At 37.4% G+C, this 18,550-nt stretch overlaps 1 protein-coding gene across 1 annotated transcript in view; it reads right to left on the bottom strand.

The window, feature by feature from the left end:
• Positions 1–4,247: 4,247 nt before the first annotated feature.
• Positions 4,248–18,550, bottom strand: part of ipo7 (importin 7) — a 48,512-nt gene continuing 34,209 nt past the window's right edge. Inside the window, exons 15-25 of the mRNA XM_056462326.1 lie at positions 16,942–17,102; positions 16,734–16,862; positions 15,355–15,421; positions 15,147–15,272; positions 14,866–14,963; positions 13,707–13,802; positions 10,519–10,739; positions 7,616–7,824; positions 7,200–7,406; positions 7,000–7,116; positions 4,248–4,799 (exon numbers count right to left, since the gene is read on the bottom strand). Coding sequence (XP_056318301.1) covers positions 4,702–4,799; positions 7,000–7,116; positions 7,200–7,406; positions 7,616–7,824; positions 10,519–10,739; positions 13,707–13,802; positions 14,866–14,963; positions 15,147–15,272; positions 15,355–15,421; positions 16,734–16,862; positions 16,942–17,102 — 1,529 coding nt within the window. The 3' untranslated portion in view covers positions 4,248–4,701. The remainder of the gene's footprint in view (positions 4,800–6,999; positions 7,117–7,199; positions 7,407–7,615; positions 7,825–10,518; positions 10,740–13,706; positions 13,803–14,865; positions 14,964–15,146; positions 15,273–15,354; positions 15,422–16,733; positions 16,863–16,941; positions 17,103–18,550) is intronic.

Here is an 18,550-nt window from a genome sequence, read left to right as displayed (position 1 = left end):
CCTGCCTTCAGAGCAATTTGGGAAGGCAGGGGTTTGAATGAAAATATATGATTCTGGTTAAAAAAATTAGCTCCTGTTATCTTCATCATTTGGCATCGGAAAATACTCTACACCAACTTTATCCCATTCCAGAAAAACTCTTGAGTAGACCCAAATGGGGCTTCATTAGAGCAGTGTCCTAGATGGAAGTGGGTGTGACTGAGGCCGGATGACAATAAAAACGTTACTATCCCATAAAGCCAAACAAGATGAAAATACAGACAAAAGGAGGGGCATTTTGTTTGGGCAATGGATTGAAATATCGATCATGTTTCTCAGAAGTCACCAACTGCACCTTTACATACAATTTGGTAACTGTTTTTATTGGGTTTCCAAGAAGTTAGGTGGCAGCAATACCTAAAATAATTTCAATTTAGAAATACGCTGCCTTAATCATTCCACTTTTCTTCAAGTATTTCTGGAATTATACAGAACAATGTATTAGGTTTAAAACCAAGGATTTCCACACCTGCTCATGGAGGACAACTATCCTAAAGAATTTAGCTCCAACTTGCCTCACACATTCCTGGAAATTTCTAATGCGAGACCTTAATTAGTTGGCACAGGTGCATTTGGCTTTTAAATCTTTTTAAAGCAAAATTGAACTATAGACTTACCCTTTGCTGGCCCTACAAACAGTCAACTCCAATCCGCTTCCAGGAGGGCCGGTGTCCTGTAGAGCCCAGCTGCAACACTTGTTTAGAAATTTCTACAGAATGTGCATTCCAAATGGGATATATAGGCCTCTAAAGGGCACTTCAGACTGAGAACAATCATGGTCACCATATTAAAGAGTCATTCCAAACCGAAGTGCTCAAATCAGGGGTGCCCAAACTCAGTCCTGGAGAGCTATTCTCCTCTAGGTTAAGCTCCAACCCCAACTAGACACAACTGAATCAGCTAATCGAGCTCAAGCTGCGGTCACAGTGGACTTTTCTCCCCATAGACTTACATTTATACACACGTGAACGAGTCAGACAGGAAAAGCAAGGTCGTGCATCAAGTTTTGCAATTTGCTGCATTGGAAAGTTCAAGCTTGGTAAACTCTGACCTGCGAAATCGCAGCACATGATTGCATGAAACCAATCAAGGATCAAAACATGACCTCTCTGTACAGAAATTTAAAATATGGACCAATCACTTGCTTTTTTAAACATCTAATCATCTTGTTTAATCCCACCCCTTTTTGCAGCACCGTACTACAGCATTTCACTCATACAAACTCTAGTGTGACTGCGACATTACTAGGTATGCTAGAACCTTATTGGCAGGTATGTTGAAGCAAGTTGGAGGTAAACTCTAGAGGACACCGGCTCTCCAGGACTTAGTGTGGTCACCCCTGTTTTAGAATATACAACAGGAAGTGCAGAGTTCACTCATACGAAAATTTGTATTTTTGAGGGGGTCAACCAGCATACAAAATGTGCAATGAAAGGTTTCCTTTGAGCATCTTAATAAGATGCAGAACAGTTAACTTTGACGCAGGAGTGTCTAAACTTCTGAAGGGATGATCTCCTGAAGAATTTAGCTCTAACTTGCCTCAACACACTGCCAGGCTGTTTTTAGCATGCTTTGTAAAGCTGCAGTCACACTGGGCTTTCCCTCCCATAGACTTCCATTCATACGCATGCGAATGCGTCAGACCGGAAACGCAAGGTCATGCGTCAAGTTTCGCATGTCGCTGCGGTGCACAGTTCAAGCTTGGTGAACTCTGACCTGCGAAATCGCATCACATGACTGTGTGAGACCAATCGAGGATCAAAACGTGACCTCTCTGGACAGAAATTTAAAACATGGAGCAATCGTTCACTTTTTTAATGTCTAATCATCTTGTTTAATCCCGCCCCTTTTCGCAGCACAGTACGACAGAATTTCGCACACACAAAGCCCAGTGTGACCACAGCTTAAAGCTTCGTGCGCCGTTGCGAAAAGGGGCGGGATTAAACAAGCTTATTAGACATTAAAAAAAGTGAACGATTGCTCCATGTTTTACATTTTTGCCCAGAGAGGTCCTGTTTTGATCCTCGATTGGTCTCATGCAGTCAAGTGATGCGATTTAGCAGGTTAGAGTTTACCAGGCTTGAACTTTGCACCGCAGCAACCTGCGAAACTTAACGCATGACCCCGCGTTTCCTGTCTGACGCATTCGCGTGCGTATGAATGGAAGTCTATGGGAGGAAAAGTCAAGTGTGACCGCAGCTTTAGAGCTTGAATATCTGGGTCAGGAGCGTCTGATCGGGGTTGGAGCTAAACTATTCAGGACAACCTGGAACCAAGATTGGGCAACCCTGCTTTGAAGGGATTAGGGCATAGATCTAAAACTCAATTAATAGAGGGCCGCAGCTCTACACGTTTTGCTCTAACCCTTATCAAACACACCTGACCCAACTAATCTAGGTGTTCAACACTACTAGAAACTATTAAGCAGATGTGAGTTGGAGCTAAACTGTGCAGAGATGTGGCCCTCCAGTAATCATGTTTTTGTGGAATTGTATTTGAAATCATTGGATAAGGGCAGTGATGCCCAAACTTGGTCCAGGAGGGCTAGTGTCCTGCATAGTTTAGCTCCAACTTCCTTCAACACACCTACTTGGAAGTTTCTAATATACCTAGAAAAAGCTTGATTAGCTGGTTCAGGTGTGTCTAATTGGGGTTGGAACTAAGAGCTTGACTCGAGCCCTCTAGGACAGAGTTTGGGCACCCCTGGATTAAGCTACGGTCACACCGGGCTTTGTGTGTGCGAAATTCTGTTGTGCTGCGCTGAAAAAAGGGGCGGGATTAAACAAGATGATTAGACATTAAAAAAGCGAGCGATTGCTCCATGCTTTAAATCTCAGTCCAGAGAGGTCATGCGTTAAGTTTCGCAGGTTGCTGCGGTGCAAAGTTCAAGCTTGGTGAACTCTGACCTGCGAAATCGCATCACTTGACTGCGTGAGACCAATCGAGGATCAAAACATGACCGCTCTGGACAGAAATTTAAAACATGGAGCAATCGCTTGCTTTTTAAAGGTCTAATCATCATGTTTAATCCCGCCCCTTTTCGCAGAGCTGTACGACAGAATTTTGCACACACAAAGCCCAGTGTGACCGTAGCTTTAGGGTGTAGAAGGGTAACATTCTGAATGGAATACAGGGAAAGTTTAAAGATCTTGATTAACTGGTTGAAGCATTTTTAATCAGAATCAGACATAAGCTTCCCAAGGCAGTGGCCTTACAGGAACAGGTTTGGACACTCATTTTGTCTTAGAGAATTGATCAAATTGTTCAACTTCCTCCTCAACATTACACCAAGGATCTCTCCTTCATTGGACACCCAGGTTATAGAGATTCTATGAGAAAAAAAAAAATCCTGTAACTGTTTGTAAACCCCTGGCTCAAACTTTTTTTCAAACAAAGCCAAAAACCTGACAAATCTTTCCTTTTTATTTTCAAGTTAGACTGCATCTTGGTTGTATGACCAAGACCATGTCTTAAGCGACCGTATCTCTATGATAAAAAATAAACAAAACAAACTATGTACATTGTAAGGTTTAGTACATGGCATTGGCATACGTGGCCACATAATTGCTGCTTGCTTCAGTTTTTTACCCATATGGGGTTTATTAATATAATATAGTCGATCATCCAAATGGGGAAAACGGCACCATAACAAATTACCAAAAAAGGCAAATTGATCCAAAAATATAATTTTAAAGCTGTTTGTTTTTTTTAATGTCGTGTATACTGATGGTTCATCCATACATCAACCAAATGCTTGAGACCTCCTCGAATCATGCTCCACTGACTTAAATGACTTACAGTGCTTGTAACAATATCTTTTGTCCAGATTGAACACCGAATGCATATCGTTTGGAGCCGAAAACAATTTTTTTTTTACAAGCAGCAAAAGATTGCCACACACTATTACCGAAGCCCTCTGAACACCAACCATTATAGGAGAAGTCACCGTCCAGGTAACAATGTTCCAATTCTTAAATAGTTTTCAACTGAGTTAAAAAATTTGCAGTCTGATACAGAAGGCTAAGAGACCTGAACAATATGAAAGTGCTAGTCATTAATTTACAGAGATCAGGCATCACATAGTGCTATGACAAGTATCCAATATGCTACATTTGAATACACATGTTGACACCTTACAAATGCCTCTGGTTGTTTGACCAGGCAACTTAAAAATCAAGTGCCTTGGCTAGTTATGTACAATATGAGAATCTTTTTTTGTTTCATTTTGATTTTTTTTTTGTTGATGAAGAAAAACGTTGACACTACTGCCAGAGGTATAATCTTGAGAAGGCCCTTTGGCCCATACAGTGACAATGATTTTGACGTTATGTCTCAATTTCAATTCTTCAGTCCCCGTAGTATGTGTGTGGGAACTGCCGTTATGGTATTCCTCTAACTTTTGGATTCCATAAGACAACATTGTTCAGAGCTTTATTTCTTCCCCCACTTTGCTTAGCGTTCAAGTTCTTGGTTTGTTTTCCCAGGCATTGGTTGCGTTTGGTCGCCTTCCCACATCTTCTGGTGCTGTTCAAATTTGATAGTCAAGAGTTGAAGAGTGAGAGAGAAGAACCAGTTCTGGAACCACTACTTCAGGGAGCAACACAAGTGTTTTCATTTCACTACATTCAGTCACAGTTAGAAAGGGGAAGGAAAAGAGAGGACTCAATTCATCCCAGGGGCGCTGCCACCGAAATTGAAACTGGATGGCACCACGGGTGCTGTGAACTTGTATCCTCCGTGTTTCTCGATCATCTTTGATTCTAAAAACATAAAATAAAGGGAAAATAAGCACATCAATCAAACAGTTAGCATGTTGGCAGCATATTGAGTTGGTGGAACCTTTTTCACAGCATAAAAGCATGTTTCGGGTCCAATTTAATGCTTGACAGTAGTGATTAACAGATTATGATTTTCCATGGCTGATTCCAATTTTCTTACTAGATAACTGACCAATTCAATACCAATTTCCATTTCAATTTTTTTTTCTTCACTAGAAATAAAACTTTTATGTGAGCAAAATGTTATGTGCTTTATCACAGGCTGAATCTACAGTGATTTCATTTTAGAGGCAACAACTGGACTTTAATCATGATCCATACACAGTAAAAACAATGATATTGGGTAGTTGGTCATTTAAAATAGACTGTATATTTATCAAAATATTACGATGGGAAAAAAAAAAACAGACTTTGTGAAATTGTGCAATACATAAAACAGGTACAGACCTAAAAACAAAATACATGCTGCTTTAATATGCAAATTCATTCTCTTCCAGCAGGGGGCGCTTATAGAACTGTAGGAGTAACAGCATTTCCTTGGTTACAGCTGTAAACAAAGCAGCTGGTCCTGTGAAGTGCTTTAAAATGTGCATTTTTTTTTTAATTCAAAGTTTGACGGAATCTCATCTGAAAAATGAAGAGTGGAACATAGTACCTCCCCATTGAAAAACAGCCAAATAGTGTTTCGTGTTTATCACAGCTCTGCCAGTGAGAGTGGTTGAGCTGAAGCGCATCAAATGAATAGCAAATGAAAAGCGTCTTGAAGGGGGCAGGGCACAATTCGATGAAGTATGAGGTGATGTGACAAAAATCGTTGATCAATTTAGTCGGAAGGGATCAACTGCAAGCTTTGGATAATTACATCAGTTTTATATTTCCTAAACAATAATTTTGTCACTGTTTCGGAGCACACTACCTAATAGAGATCCTTAAAACTATCAGACTGAAACTAACATCGAAAATCTTTTTATTTTCATTTCAATGGACCTTTAATATGGATTATACAGAGATAATCCAAGAAAATACCCTCTAAACATTTATGACAGCAAGTTTCACTCATAAATGCTTTCATAAAACCCCACACATGGACAAATCATGGCCTAGAAAGTTCTTCCAAACACCCTACTAACTTAAAATGCAATTTTATGTGTGGATTATATTATGCTTGGATGCACAATTCCATTGTATCAAGTCCACTGCATGAAGAGCGGATGTTTACAAAAGCTTTAGACTTTGAAATTTCAACCTCAAGTGAAAGTTGAATGTGCTGTAATGAAAACTGGCAAAACACAAATATGATCCATCCAGTATTTAAAGTTGAAAATATTAAGGGATTGTGTAATAAAAACAAACTGAAGCTAAAGTTAGTTGAAATGACTGCATCTCTCATGTTTTTCTGTATGCACCATTGTAATTCACACCGCCAGCATACTGCATGTAGCATCACAAAAGTTTACACACCAAGTAACATTTCACTTACACTTAATAATTTTATTAAAATGTCAGAGTTTAAAGTTCTGATGGTGTCATTTATTTTTAATTTACAATGTTTTAAACAGTCATTTTTGAAGAACTTTAGTAAAATTTGTAGAGTTCAATACTGGTAATAATTAAAGCTATTTCTGAAATGGATCAAATGTGCATTATTCGCAATTTTTCTTTTAAAAGATTTAAATTTAAGATTTTTAAACTAAGAATTTAAATTTTTTTTGGTTTTTGACAAAAGCACAGTGCAATTGTTTAAAATAACACAACAAATATTTCAATTGAAATGCAAGCACTTTCATAGACCTATGTTTGTTTAAGCAATTTCCAGGCCTTAAATCCTTATATGTCTGAAATTCAAGTACTTTCAAGAAGTGTGGGAACCCTGAGTTTGTATGCAAATCCAGCCAAACTGAAACCGAAAACCATCTGAAAAAGATGTAAATCCTTTTGTTCTGAACGAAGATGAACGAAGGTGGAACAACATGAGTGTGTAATCAATAACAGAATTTTCAATTTTGGGTGAACTAACCCTTTAAAACATTTTAAATGCACCCCTCAAGTTCTTTTATGCACTTTCAAATTGAGAGAGCATGTGATCCTAGGGGATTCAGAATGATTGGTGGTATTCTAAACAATAAGGAAAGAAACTGCAGAGTCATTTATTCAGCTTTTATTTAACAGCATTTAGCCTCACCATGTGCTGCCCTCCGCTGATCTGCAAGTGTTGCGATATCTTGAAGCTGTTTTCTTTGTTCCTCGTCGAGACAATGTGTAATCGCCTGGTACCATGTCGGGTCACGAGCCTGGACATCTACAGGAGAGAGAGCAGCCTGTTAGCAAACAAAACGCTTTACAAATACTCCTCTCATTCACTGCACATAAAACCATCCATACTCTGCATTATGGCTTTGAAGATCTGGTATTCATCTACGAGGTTGTCTTCATCGTCCACTAAGGTCGTGTAACCCTCCAGAGCAGTTTCCTCTGCGTCGTCTTCCTCCCAGTCTTCATCATCACCATCCTCGCCTGCTTGTTTAGCAAGCATTTCCAGGTATTCCTGACCTTCATCGTCGATGTCGTCTTCATCACTGCCTAACTCGGCTGCAAGGCACAAAATGAATCTCGGGGTAAAAATCCCTATTCATTAAGGGTGTTACGATCCACAATTTTTACATTTTGGTTTGGTAGGGTGTTGAGGTCACAAAATTCCTTGTCCTTTTTATTAACTATTTTTTTATTTTTAGGTGAACTACCCCTTTAACATGTTACTTTAAAACAGCAGGAAATAGCAGCATTTAATAGTTATTTACCGTTCTCTTCTTCCTCCTCCCCGTCCTCTTCATCATCGTCTTCATCATTCTCGTGTTCAGCCCTGCAGGCGTAGGCTCTCTTCAGGCCATTAAAAAGGAGGATGGCGGCAGGAAGGAGCTGACCCGCCACCTGGTTGACCGCCTGTGGCCTCTGCTCCAAATCCATGAGGGCGCACAGACCCAACACACACATCTTACGATCGTGGAGCCTGGAAACAGAAGTAACCGCATGTTACTAAACCCTGAGAAAGTAACAAGACAGCAGATTATACAATGCTTTTAAAATTTTCAACAGATACAGATTTGGATCACATGGTTTTTTTAGTCACGGATCGGACCATTTTTCGGATCAGTCAAAAAGGGGAGACAACAAATGTAATTTGCTTTCCATTTATAACAAAAACAGCCCTGCAGGAAACTTTTGGTTTTTACAAACAGAACTTAGAATCTGTAATTTTATTAGAAAAATTAAGTGAAGACATAATCAGCAGAATAAACCAACTGTATAACATTCACCGTTACTACTACTGTTGCTGATGACGCTAAATCTAACATTATAGTTTGTACAACCCATATTTATTTTAGTCTCATTTTCAATAAATGATTCAGTGAATCACTCAAACTTCATGTTTCATTGCTAGACGTGTCATTTTTGAAGAATTATTCAGTGGCATATTTTTGATGGCTGGTTGTCGCCACCTATTGGTTAACCGAAATTGCTGCCTACAACTTTTATTTAAGCGTCAAGTAAATGCATATGATGGTGATTTTCATCTTTACCATAAATATCGGCGGTTTTATCTAAACTATAATCTGTTTTCAAGTACTTCTATGTTATTTGACTGTTTGTAAATTAAAGACTGAATCTCTTTCTTGATTTTTGCATGCAGCGATTCGAAGGATTAATAAACTTGTAAATCACCATCATTTATAATATATGTTGTGTGCACAATCGTGCAGCTTACACAGTGCATTAATGCAGGCTACACAAGTAAAGACAGAAAACACCTTTAACCTAAGAAACCCAACGCATCCCTAATAACTAGGCCCACACGGAATCTGCGTGCGCAGAATTCAGCAGATTTTAATTCGTCCTTGATTCTGTTTATTTACTTATGTAAATGTGTGTAAATTTATATTTCAGTCTTTAAATTTAATTTAATTTCAGTAATATTATTGACTAATATGAAAATATTTATATGATTTATGTACAATATAGTTTGCAAAGTAATATTTTCTGATATATGAGAGACTTGCTTTTTTTACCAAATAAGTGGATCTAATTGGATTTGCATTGTGAACATTAAATAGTTAAAAAGTTAAGTATTATTTTTTATTTCATATATTAAGGTTTTAGTTTTGATACTCCTAAAATCATTCCGCATAAATCTGCAGATTTTTACCAAAATTCTGCGCAGAAATAGCAAAAAATATCCGCAGATTTCATCTGGCCCTACTAATAACTTACCACAACATCTTCATCATGATTATATTTTACAGGAAAGTCTAAATGCTTTTGATACATGTGATTTGAAAGAGGTGAGAGGTGATCTTTCTGCGATCGTGAAAAATGTAGTCAAGTTAAAAAAAAATTAATAAAAAAAAGGATTAATCCTGTGTTCTGAACAGTGGAAGAGATGTGCAGGTCAAGTCGATTAAACAGTACTTCTACTAATTTTGAAAAATGTTTTTGATTCATTACTGTATGCATACATTTGAGTGTCAAACACTAAACTTTGCTCTGGTCAACATACTGGATGTATTCGTTATGGTTTACCTAGAGTAATTAAATGATCATAAAACAAAAAACAATTGTTAAAATAAAATTAAAGTAAAATAAAACTAACAAAATAAAAAATAATAATAATAAAAACTAAAAATAGTAACATTAATGAAACGAACAAACTAAACTGAAATGTAGAGCAAATAATAAAAAAATTCAATTAAAATACTAACAAAATATAAACTAATAAAAAAAACTATTATAACCTTGGCTGCAACTGTCATGCTGATGATGTGTACATCAGATGCAGTACACGCATAAATCGCGATATTCATGCATAAACAGACGTGTGAACATTGAGTTTACTCGCCTCATTCGCGCATCAAATCAGCTGCATGCACTTTTCAAATTCACTTCAAAATAGTTGCGGATTCGCATCATGAGCAGGGCTTCTGTCTGCCCGGTGACTCTAGCTCTGCAGCTAAATGTCTAACATGGATGTTATTGAGAGAATAGCTGTGTTTGTGCTTTAAAAAGACTGAAAAACAGCATAGATTCATTTGGAGCCGTGTCCGAGTCCACCAGATCCATTCTGCGGTGAACCCAGCTATGAGAGTTCATAAACTACACCTGGATGATGGAAGCTTTCAGCGGCGCTTCAGACTGAGCAGAGCCCAGTTTGATGAACTGTTATCTGGTGTCGGCAGGAGGATTTTCCCCCAGGACACCAACAACAGGAACTACATCATAATCATGTCCCTACAAGAGGAAGCTTCTGATTGGTTAACTCTGTGCGAATTTGAATTTGCGCGATATGGCGTTAAGCACATCAATCACATGAAAACGTTCAACTAACGACGCTTCATTCGTGCAAATCGTGTCATTCGCGCCGCAGGATGTCTACTCGCGTCTTTGCATTGACTTAATGTGTAAATCACTCGCGCTTGATGCTTCTGAGTCCGGTGTGAACGCAGCATCAGAAGTAAAAACGTATTTCCACCCAGACACTCTTAAAAATATTGATTTTATCTTGTGTAATTGAATATTGCTTTTAGTGTCTACTAGTAGGAGTTGTACTGTTTGGTCAACTAAACCTGCACATGTCTAATAATTGCATATACATTATATAAATAACAGAACTCCCTATGTGTCACTGCAGATAGAGGTATGAAGCGTGTACCCGAGGAAGCAGTCGATGTCTTTGAGCCACTGAGAGATGAAGTGGTTGGTGATGGGCTCAGTGTTGTTGGGGAAGCGCAGGTTCTCCAGTGTGTTGAGGAGCAGAGGAGGGCTGTAATAGATGGCAGCGATGGCCACCTGCAGACACATGGTCCTCAACTCACTCGTCTTCACTTCACGCGTCAAGCGCTCCAAAGCGGTCGTCACAAACAACGGCACCACCTGCAGGTAGACGCAACAAGCTCATATTAATCTGTAAAGACCAGTTTGAAAAAAATAAATAAAAATCTTCTAAAATACTTTGAAATACCAGTTGTAACTATTTATTTAAATAATAATAATAATAATAATATAAATAATAATAATAACAACAACAACAACAACAACAACAAGCACAATATTTTTATTAATGTTGTACTGGTTTAATTAAAACGAAGATATTTGTACAATTATACATTTTTATTTTTTTACTGTTACGTGCATGGCTTCTAGACGTAATCTATGCTTCCAAAATCTAGGTGTTCCGATTGGCTCGTAGTTTTCACGAGTGGCCCAATGAGAAGAGGATGGGGGTCATTTAAGCACTACAGTGACGACTAGTGTTGCCAGATTGGGCGGTTTGGAATTTGATTTTGAAGGTAAAAAACGGCATTGGTGGGTTGACAAAACATAGGCGGTTTTGAAACCAATTTTATATGCAACTTATTTAAAACGTGGTGTAGGAAAGTTGTATTAAAATTTAACTCCCTTCACGTCACGCAGCACCTGCAGGTAAACTCGCATCGGTTTCTCATGACACTTTTAGATTTAGATTTTTTCCGCAATTGACAGCAAGAACAAACAATAAAGCGTTTTCTGATTGACGAGCAGCACCTAATTATGTTCAAAAGAATTTAAAACACCCAAATAGGACAAATTTATACCTCATTGATTTAAATCAATAAAATTACACATTTTTACTACTAAAATTCCATGACTTTTCCAGAACTTTCAAGTACATTTTCATGACCTAATGCTTCATGTAATGTCTACATATAAATGGTAAATAATAAGAAAAACAATAATGTACAAACTTATTACAGCATATAATAGAACACGCAACAATCTATTTGGTTTAAATTTGTTTTTATATCCATGTAAAATTGATTTTAATGAAGTTTACACAGCACTAACAATGTGAGAGCAAGTTTTTGGCCAAGGACAGAAAAGAAGTAAAGACAACTAACCTATATTCAAGTTAGGGCTGCACAATATATCGTTTCAGCATCGATATCGCAATGTGTGCATCTGCAATAGTCACATCACAGGATATGCAAAGTTGGGATTATAGTTAATATAAAGTTTAATCATAATAGTGAAAGTTTATCATCTGCATGCATTTTTAAAGAGATAGTTCACCCAAAAATTACTTGCTATTTTCATTACACCCTTCACTTGAAACAAGTGAAGTGTGAGTAAATAGTTAATAGATTATAATCTTTGATTAACTGTCCCTTTAAGGCTGTGTGAACATTTCCATATTTCAAATTTTAAAACATCCGGACAAAAGAAAATTTTGTATCTTTAATAAAGTTTAAATAATCTACAATGAAGACTATGCAGTGTTGATTATTCAATAACTGTACATGAATAGTGAATACCTGAAAACTATAATTCAATTTAATCGTGACAATATTATATCCATGCTTGTAATTTATTCGTTATATATTATTCGAGATTCATTCCTCTACAAAATCCCCCAATCTATCCAAATAATCCTTCTAAATCCTCTGGTGAAATTTTATTCACATCACAATATACATCACAGAAATACAAAATATCGCGATGTCAGATTTTTCCAATATCGCACAGCCCTAATTCAAGTATACAGATATTTGTTAAACTAATTTCCATGACTTCTCCAAAACTGTGGGTTTTTCTGTTTTTTCAAAACTTTTCCAGTCCTGAAAAATGCCATGTCAAAATTCCATGACTTTTCCAGGTTTTCCACGACTGTATGAAGCCTGAAATTAAATATCTAATTTGTCCATTTTTTTGTGCATTTGGACGGGTTTTGGACAGCTTTTGGACTGGAAAAAGTCTGCTATATCTGGCAACACTGGTGACGATTCGGAACAGACTTGGGAGGAATCCTTCATCCCTTGTCACTGCTCTGACTTTTTGTGTGACACTTGGGTATATGACCTGTTCTCTGGTTCGCTTAGATATTTTGAGTTGTACATCTATTCTGAACGCCCAAAGTAAACTGCTTAAATCTACTAGAAGGGAAGTGAAAGTAAAGTACATCATGTGACTTGCATCTTACATACACAGATGATTCTGTTAAACATTAGGTTAGAAGCCGGTGCTATCCTGTGTATGCTTGTTCTAGGGAGTGTAGTTGTAGTGAATTTTTCTATTTTCATTTTTCTCTTTAGTTATTTAGAGGTGGGGAGGGTTTAGTTAGCGTGTAAATAAAGGTAACCACTTTTGCCATGTCCGCTCTTGGTGTCGATTCCTAGCAGCTAATATCTTAGGGGTATTTAAAAGATATTGAGTTGTCATAATTATGTTTAGCCCTTTTTCATCCTCTGAAGCGTAACATCTACTAAGTCAATTGCCAATATAATTAAATATAATCAATGTCTGTTCTTAAATCAAAAAACATGTAGATACAGCAAAAGTAGTTTCAACAGTTCAGTTTATCTGGAATTACACATCGGTTTCTAATGTAATTAATTTGAAAATATTAAGTAAATTATGCTTGTGGAGATACGGTGGCTCGGTGGTTAGCACTGTCGCCTCACAGCAAGAAGGTCGCGGGTTCAAGTACCGGCTGAGTCAGTTGGCATTTCTGTGTAGAGTTTGCATGTTCTCATGTTGGCGTGGGTTTCTTTCACAGTCCAAAGACATGCGCTAGGAGAATTAAATAAACCAAATTGGCCGTACTGTATGTGTGAATAAGTGTGTATGGATGTTTCCTAGCACTTGGTTGCAGCTGTAAGGGCACACGCTGCGTAAAACATATGCTGGATAAGTTGACGGTTCATTCTGCAGTGGTGATCTCTGATGAATAAATGGACTAAGCTGAAGGAAAATGAATCAATGAAATTCTGCTTGTCTGATTTGCAGGGGTAAAAAGGAAAAAAAAAACATATGACGTTTATGTAGCTGCTCAAATGGAAAATGTAGAAATGACAGAAAACACACCTGGTCAATACCACGACCTTTGCACTGCAAAATGATGACTTCCAACAGCTTGGCCGCATGGCATTCTGGGTCCTCGCCAGGGTCTCCTGTCAAAATCTGAACGAGCACAAAGAGTTAACACAAACTCATAGCACACTTTCAGGTAAGTCAAAGGAAATGTTTGTTTTCCTCTCAACATTAATATTGTCATTACATTATTATTCTGTTCATTATTACTGATATCACTGTTGCCATCAGTAAACCATTTCTTAAAATATTATTTTTATTAAAATATTATCTTCACAAACTAAACTATTACCGATATTGTTTTTATGACTATTATGACTAAGAATACTAAATATTATTTACATATTCTGATCGTCATTACCTCATACACATTACTGTTTTTCCATTCTTGTTCTATTGCGGTTTATGTTCAGTGTTTATTGTATGTTTTATGTTTTGCACACTTAAAAAGAAAAAAAAGGAAAGAAACATTCTAGTAGCACAACAGTACAGCTACATAATAGTACAGATAACCCTAAAACAATCCATTTAAGGTGCAAGTACTAATATACAATGTAATGCTAATATACAGGTGTAAACAAGGTCTAGAGAGTTTTGAGCTAGTCCAATTATATTTCCAGAGAAAGTCTAAATATTTGATCTTATTGCTTTGCTACTGACCTGAAAGCCTAGGGATGTGTTGGAGAAAAGTATTCATACTTTATTTTGGAGCATATAAATCTGAGATAAATCAGGATGTAGATTGATGTAGGGTTGTTACGATACTGGAATTCAATACTAATCGGTACTAAAATTTTAAAAACGTCCATTTCCTACGAACATTTGAGTGCTGTTGAGGGCATTCCTAAACGGTGCTGATTTGCCATTGTGTTCAAGTGCTCAACAGAAATGACTGTAATTGGCCATGAAGGTCATCAGTTCAAACTCACCACTGTTACAGAGTGAAACCACAAATACAGGGACACTGGAGCATTTCAAAGCCAAGATTCAATCAGCAGATCACTCGTATGTCAGCTTATAGACAAACCAGCAGATCGACGTGACTTTGAAACTCTTAAAACTTCAGTACCTCTTGGTATTGAATTCCAGCATTGTGACAACCCTAGATGGATGTAACATGTAAATTGTGACAAAGTTAGTAGTTAGACTATACCTTTTTGCACATATTGTAGATTATTTCAAGGTATTTGGTGTCAGACAGAAGCGTGTCTGTGTCAACTGTGATGTAGTTATGGAGAAGTGGCATCATATCTGAAATTTAAAAAAAAAACAGTACATGAGGAACTGCCACACTTAAATGCTTGATCTAAAGTAAACAAGCTCGACTTTGCATAAGTTTACTTTGATTGCAAAACCCGCTGGTTTCACATGTTCACTTATTGAACTTCCTTCTTAAATGCTAAACACAAAAGTAAACGCTAGCCTCTGCGTCACCTGTAAAATAGTCAAATCCATCTTGTTGGAAGACATCATAGATGAGAGGGAGCAGCTGCCACATCTGAGGAGACACTTGCTGACACGTCAGACTGTGGGCCAGGGACAGGATCTCCTCGTAGAACTCTGAGAAAATGAACCCAAATCTATAAATGCATGAGCAGACGGTCACACAAAACAGGTTTCTGCAGTGGTGTGTGAAACTCACCCAGGACGTGCTGCTGCAGGACTGTGCCGATCACCTGCAGACAAATGCCCTCTAACTGCTGCGTAATCTGAAACCAGCCAAATCACGTGTGTTAAAAGCACAGCGGCATCTCTGCTCATACATGTGGTAATTAACAGTAATCAATTATAATAAAATGACTATTTCTGCATGTATTTACAATATTAAATACTAACAAAGTCCCTTTAAGGAAAGTCCTTAATACCATCTTAGAGACGCCTGTCGGGCATGCAAGTGCAAGCTCCTATTTCTTTTAATAGGATCACATCAAATCCTCCAAAACTATTGCCCAAGATTTCGATAAAATTTTATATTTGCATGTATGAGTAAAATGTCTTCCTAATTTCCATATGATTTACCTTCTTTAAATAAATGATATTCATTCAATCAGCATCATTGATGTGTCAACCAACTCGCGTCATTCACGCGTCAACCAACTTGCGTCATTCGCGCATCAACCAACTCGCGTCATTCACGTGTCAACCAACTCGTGTCACCCGAACATTAACCAACTCCTGTCAACCAACACGTCAACCATTCACGTTATAAATTCACATTCGCGCGTCAAACTATTCACGTCATTCGCACGTCAAATTTGCTTAACAATAGACACCGATTCGTGTCAGGGGCAGGGGTTGTCTGCATTCGCGCAAACAATTCAGGTCATTCACGTGTTAAACAATTCAGGTCATTCGCGCGTCAAATTCACTTCACAATAGACGCAGATTCACATCATGGGCAGGGCTTCAATCTGATCAACAATGTGTTTACATCACATTTTTGTACATTATAGTACAGCTTACTAGCAATCTCACCCAAGGTGGTATTGCAAAGCTACTAGGTAGGGAACAGCGCACAAGTCGCCAAAACAATGCCAAACCATGCAGTGGAAAACCGACTATATTGTACAGTTGGAACACATTTTCCATAGATTATATATGAGGTTAATTAAACCTTAATATTATAACAACTAATTATAGTCATGATAATAGTCCATCTCTAGCTTTTCCACTAATTCAGCTGCAAAGTAACAAAAAACTCAACAGTACTAATGCAAATGTACTAGTCTAATGTTCTATTATCCTCTCTCTAATGTTCATATGATTTACCTTCTTTAAATAAATGACATTCATACATAATTAAACATGAATCTAATTGAAATTCATATCCAAGGATGAAACCGTATACTCCACAAAGGCATTTGCTATATAAATATCAACGCGGATAGATTTCTGCATGGCTATTTTAAATCAGTCTCTCTCTCTCTACAGAGTTTGTGGGTGGCAGGAAGTAATTGAGCAAGGCGAAAGAGGCCAGAGAGACAGGAGAAAATTCAGCGCTCCATGTTTCTATTTCCTCACCTCTTTATGGTCTTCAACTACACTCAGCAGTGTGTCGATGGTGTTGAGGATCCCCATGGCGGTCACTGCTTTATCATCTCCTCCTTCCTCATCTGGACCCGTCTGGATCACCTGGTTGAAGGTCATGGCCTGACAAAAAGGAAGGAAATGTTTATTTCAAGATGATTCGATTTCGAGAGGAGTGGTGAATCATAGAAGAGGCTCTTACCAAATGCTGGGTCATCTCCACAGCGATTGGCGTGACCTCCTCGCTGTACTCGCAGATCATCTTTTGGATGACGTTGGTAAGATCATCGTTCTCGGTCTCGCGCACAATTTGGAGAAGGGCCTGCATCACGGGCCGGATGTGGGGGGTGATGTAATCTTTGGCTGAAGGGAAAAACAAAAGCACAAATTCAGCTAATGCAAGATAAAGGAAAGAAATTGAATTTTTTACCCATCTCAATTGATTTTATTTCGACTTTTTATGCTATTGTAGAGCAAAATTTTGGGAAAATAAAACCTGAATACTTATGCGAAATGGTTTTGAGAGAATAGGAGCTGAAAATCTGACACAAAATAATAAATAACTTGACTAAAGGTTTTTTTTATTTAAGGTTTACATTGAAAATATAATTAGAACCACTTGTTTGTGGACGGCAGGAATTAATCTTTTATCCTTCACTTTCACCAATTGATGAACTTTTGTTTCTCGCCACTGGCTTGCTTGGTTTTGGGACTTGTGGAGCTGCGCATCGATGAATTTGCTCTTCAGTGTTTGGACTTTCAGCAGTGAAAATTAAACCACACTGAACTGAAGTAAACTGAACTTCAACTCTGAAAACTGGGCTGACAGTCAATATACTAGAACTTTGTGCTTTGACACGATCTACATTGTAAAAGTGCTATAGAAATAAAGATGAATTGAACTGAATGGTAAACAAAGCTACATTGGATCTCATATAATTCATCCACTAAAATACAGAAAATATTACTCTACAAATCTTATTGTACACACATTTCAACATTTGCATTTTCAATAATATTCGTGAAAATATAAGAACTTAATAAATATACGTTTACACGGATTTACATGAGTAAACTGATTAAATGATGGGCACAAAAATGAATGTCAATGGCTGCCGCTTTCCAATATTCTTCAAAGTATCTTGTATGAAAATTAGGCGTGTAACGGATCGCGGTTGATTCACGATCCATACGGATCACACCCCATGGTTCGGAACGCACGTGACCCACGTATTAATAACTTTTTTGAACTTGTAGCATTTTGGCATCCCTGTAAAATATAACAATGACGAAAAAATTGTGGTGGGACCTAAATGCTTTCTTATGATATTAATTAAAGGTGTTTTCTGTCACTGTTTGTTTAGCCTGCATTAATGCATTCAATGTGAAGCTGCACAATTAAACATTAAAAGATCGGGATCTCAATTTAAACCCGCGCAGCATGAACGATAAATGATAATGATTTGCCTATGCTTATTAATACTTTTAATAAGTGCTGCATTCAAATCTGCCTTTGATCAAGAGATTTAGTTTTCACACTTTTTCAGTTAGTTACAAACAATTAAATAACACTGAAGTACAGTTTATAGTTCAAATATAAACACTTTTATATTGAAACTTTTTGGATTTTTTTTTTTTTTTACACAAAACAAAATATTTTGAAGATTGTTGCAAACCGGTAGCCACTCGCGTTCATATAAAAGAAAAATAAACATTATGGACATCAATGGCTACCTGTTTCCAATATTCTTTATAATATCTTATTTTGTGTTCAACGGAAGAAAAACTCAAGAGTTTGGAACAAGTGGAGA

Source organism: Danio aesculapii, chromosome 7 (genome assembly GCF_903798145.1).
Source record: "Danio aesculapii chromosome 7, fDanAes4.1, whole genome shotgun sequence".
NCBI lineage: Eukaryota > Metazoa > Chordata > Actinopteri > Cypriniformes > Danionidae > Danio > Danio aesculapii.
The sequence above is the reverse complement of the archived record's forward strand: the minus strand, read 5'-3'. Positions and strand labels throughout refer to the sequence as shown.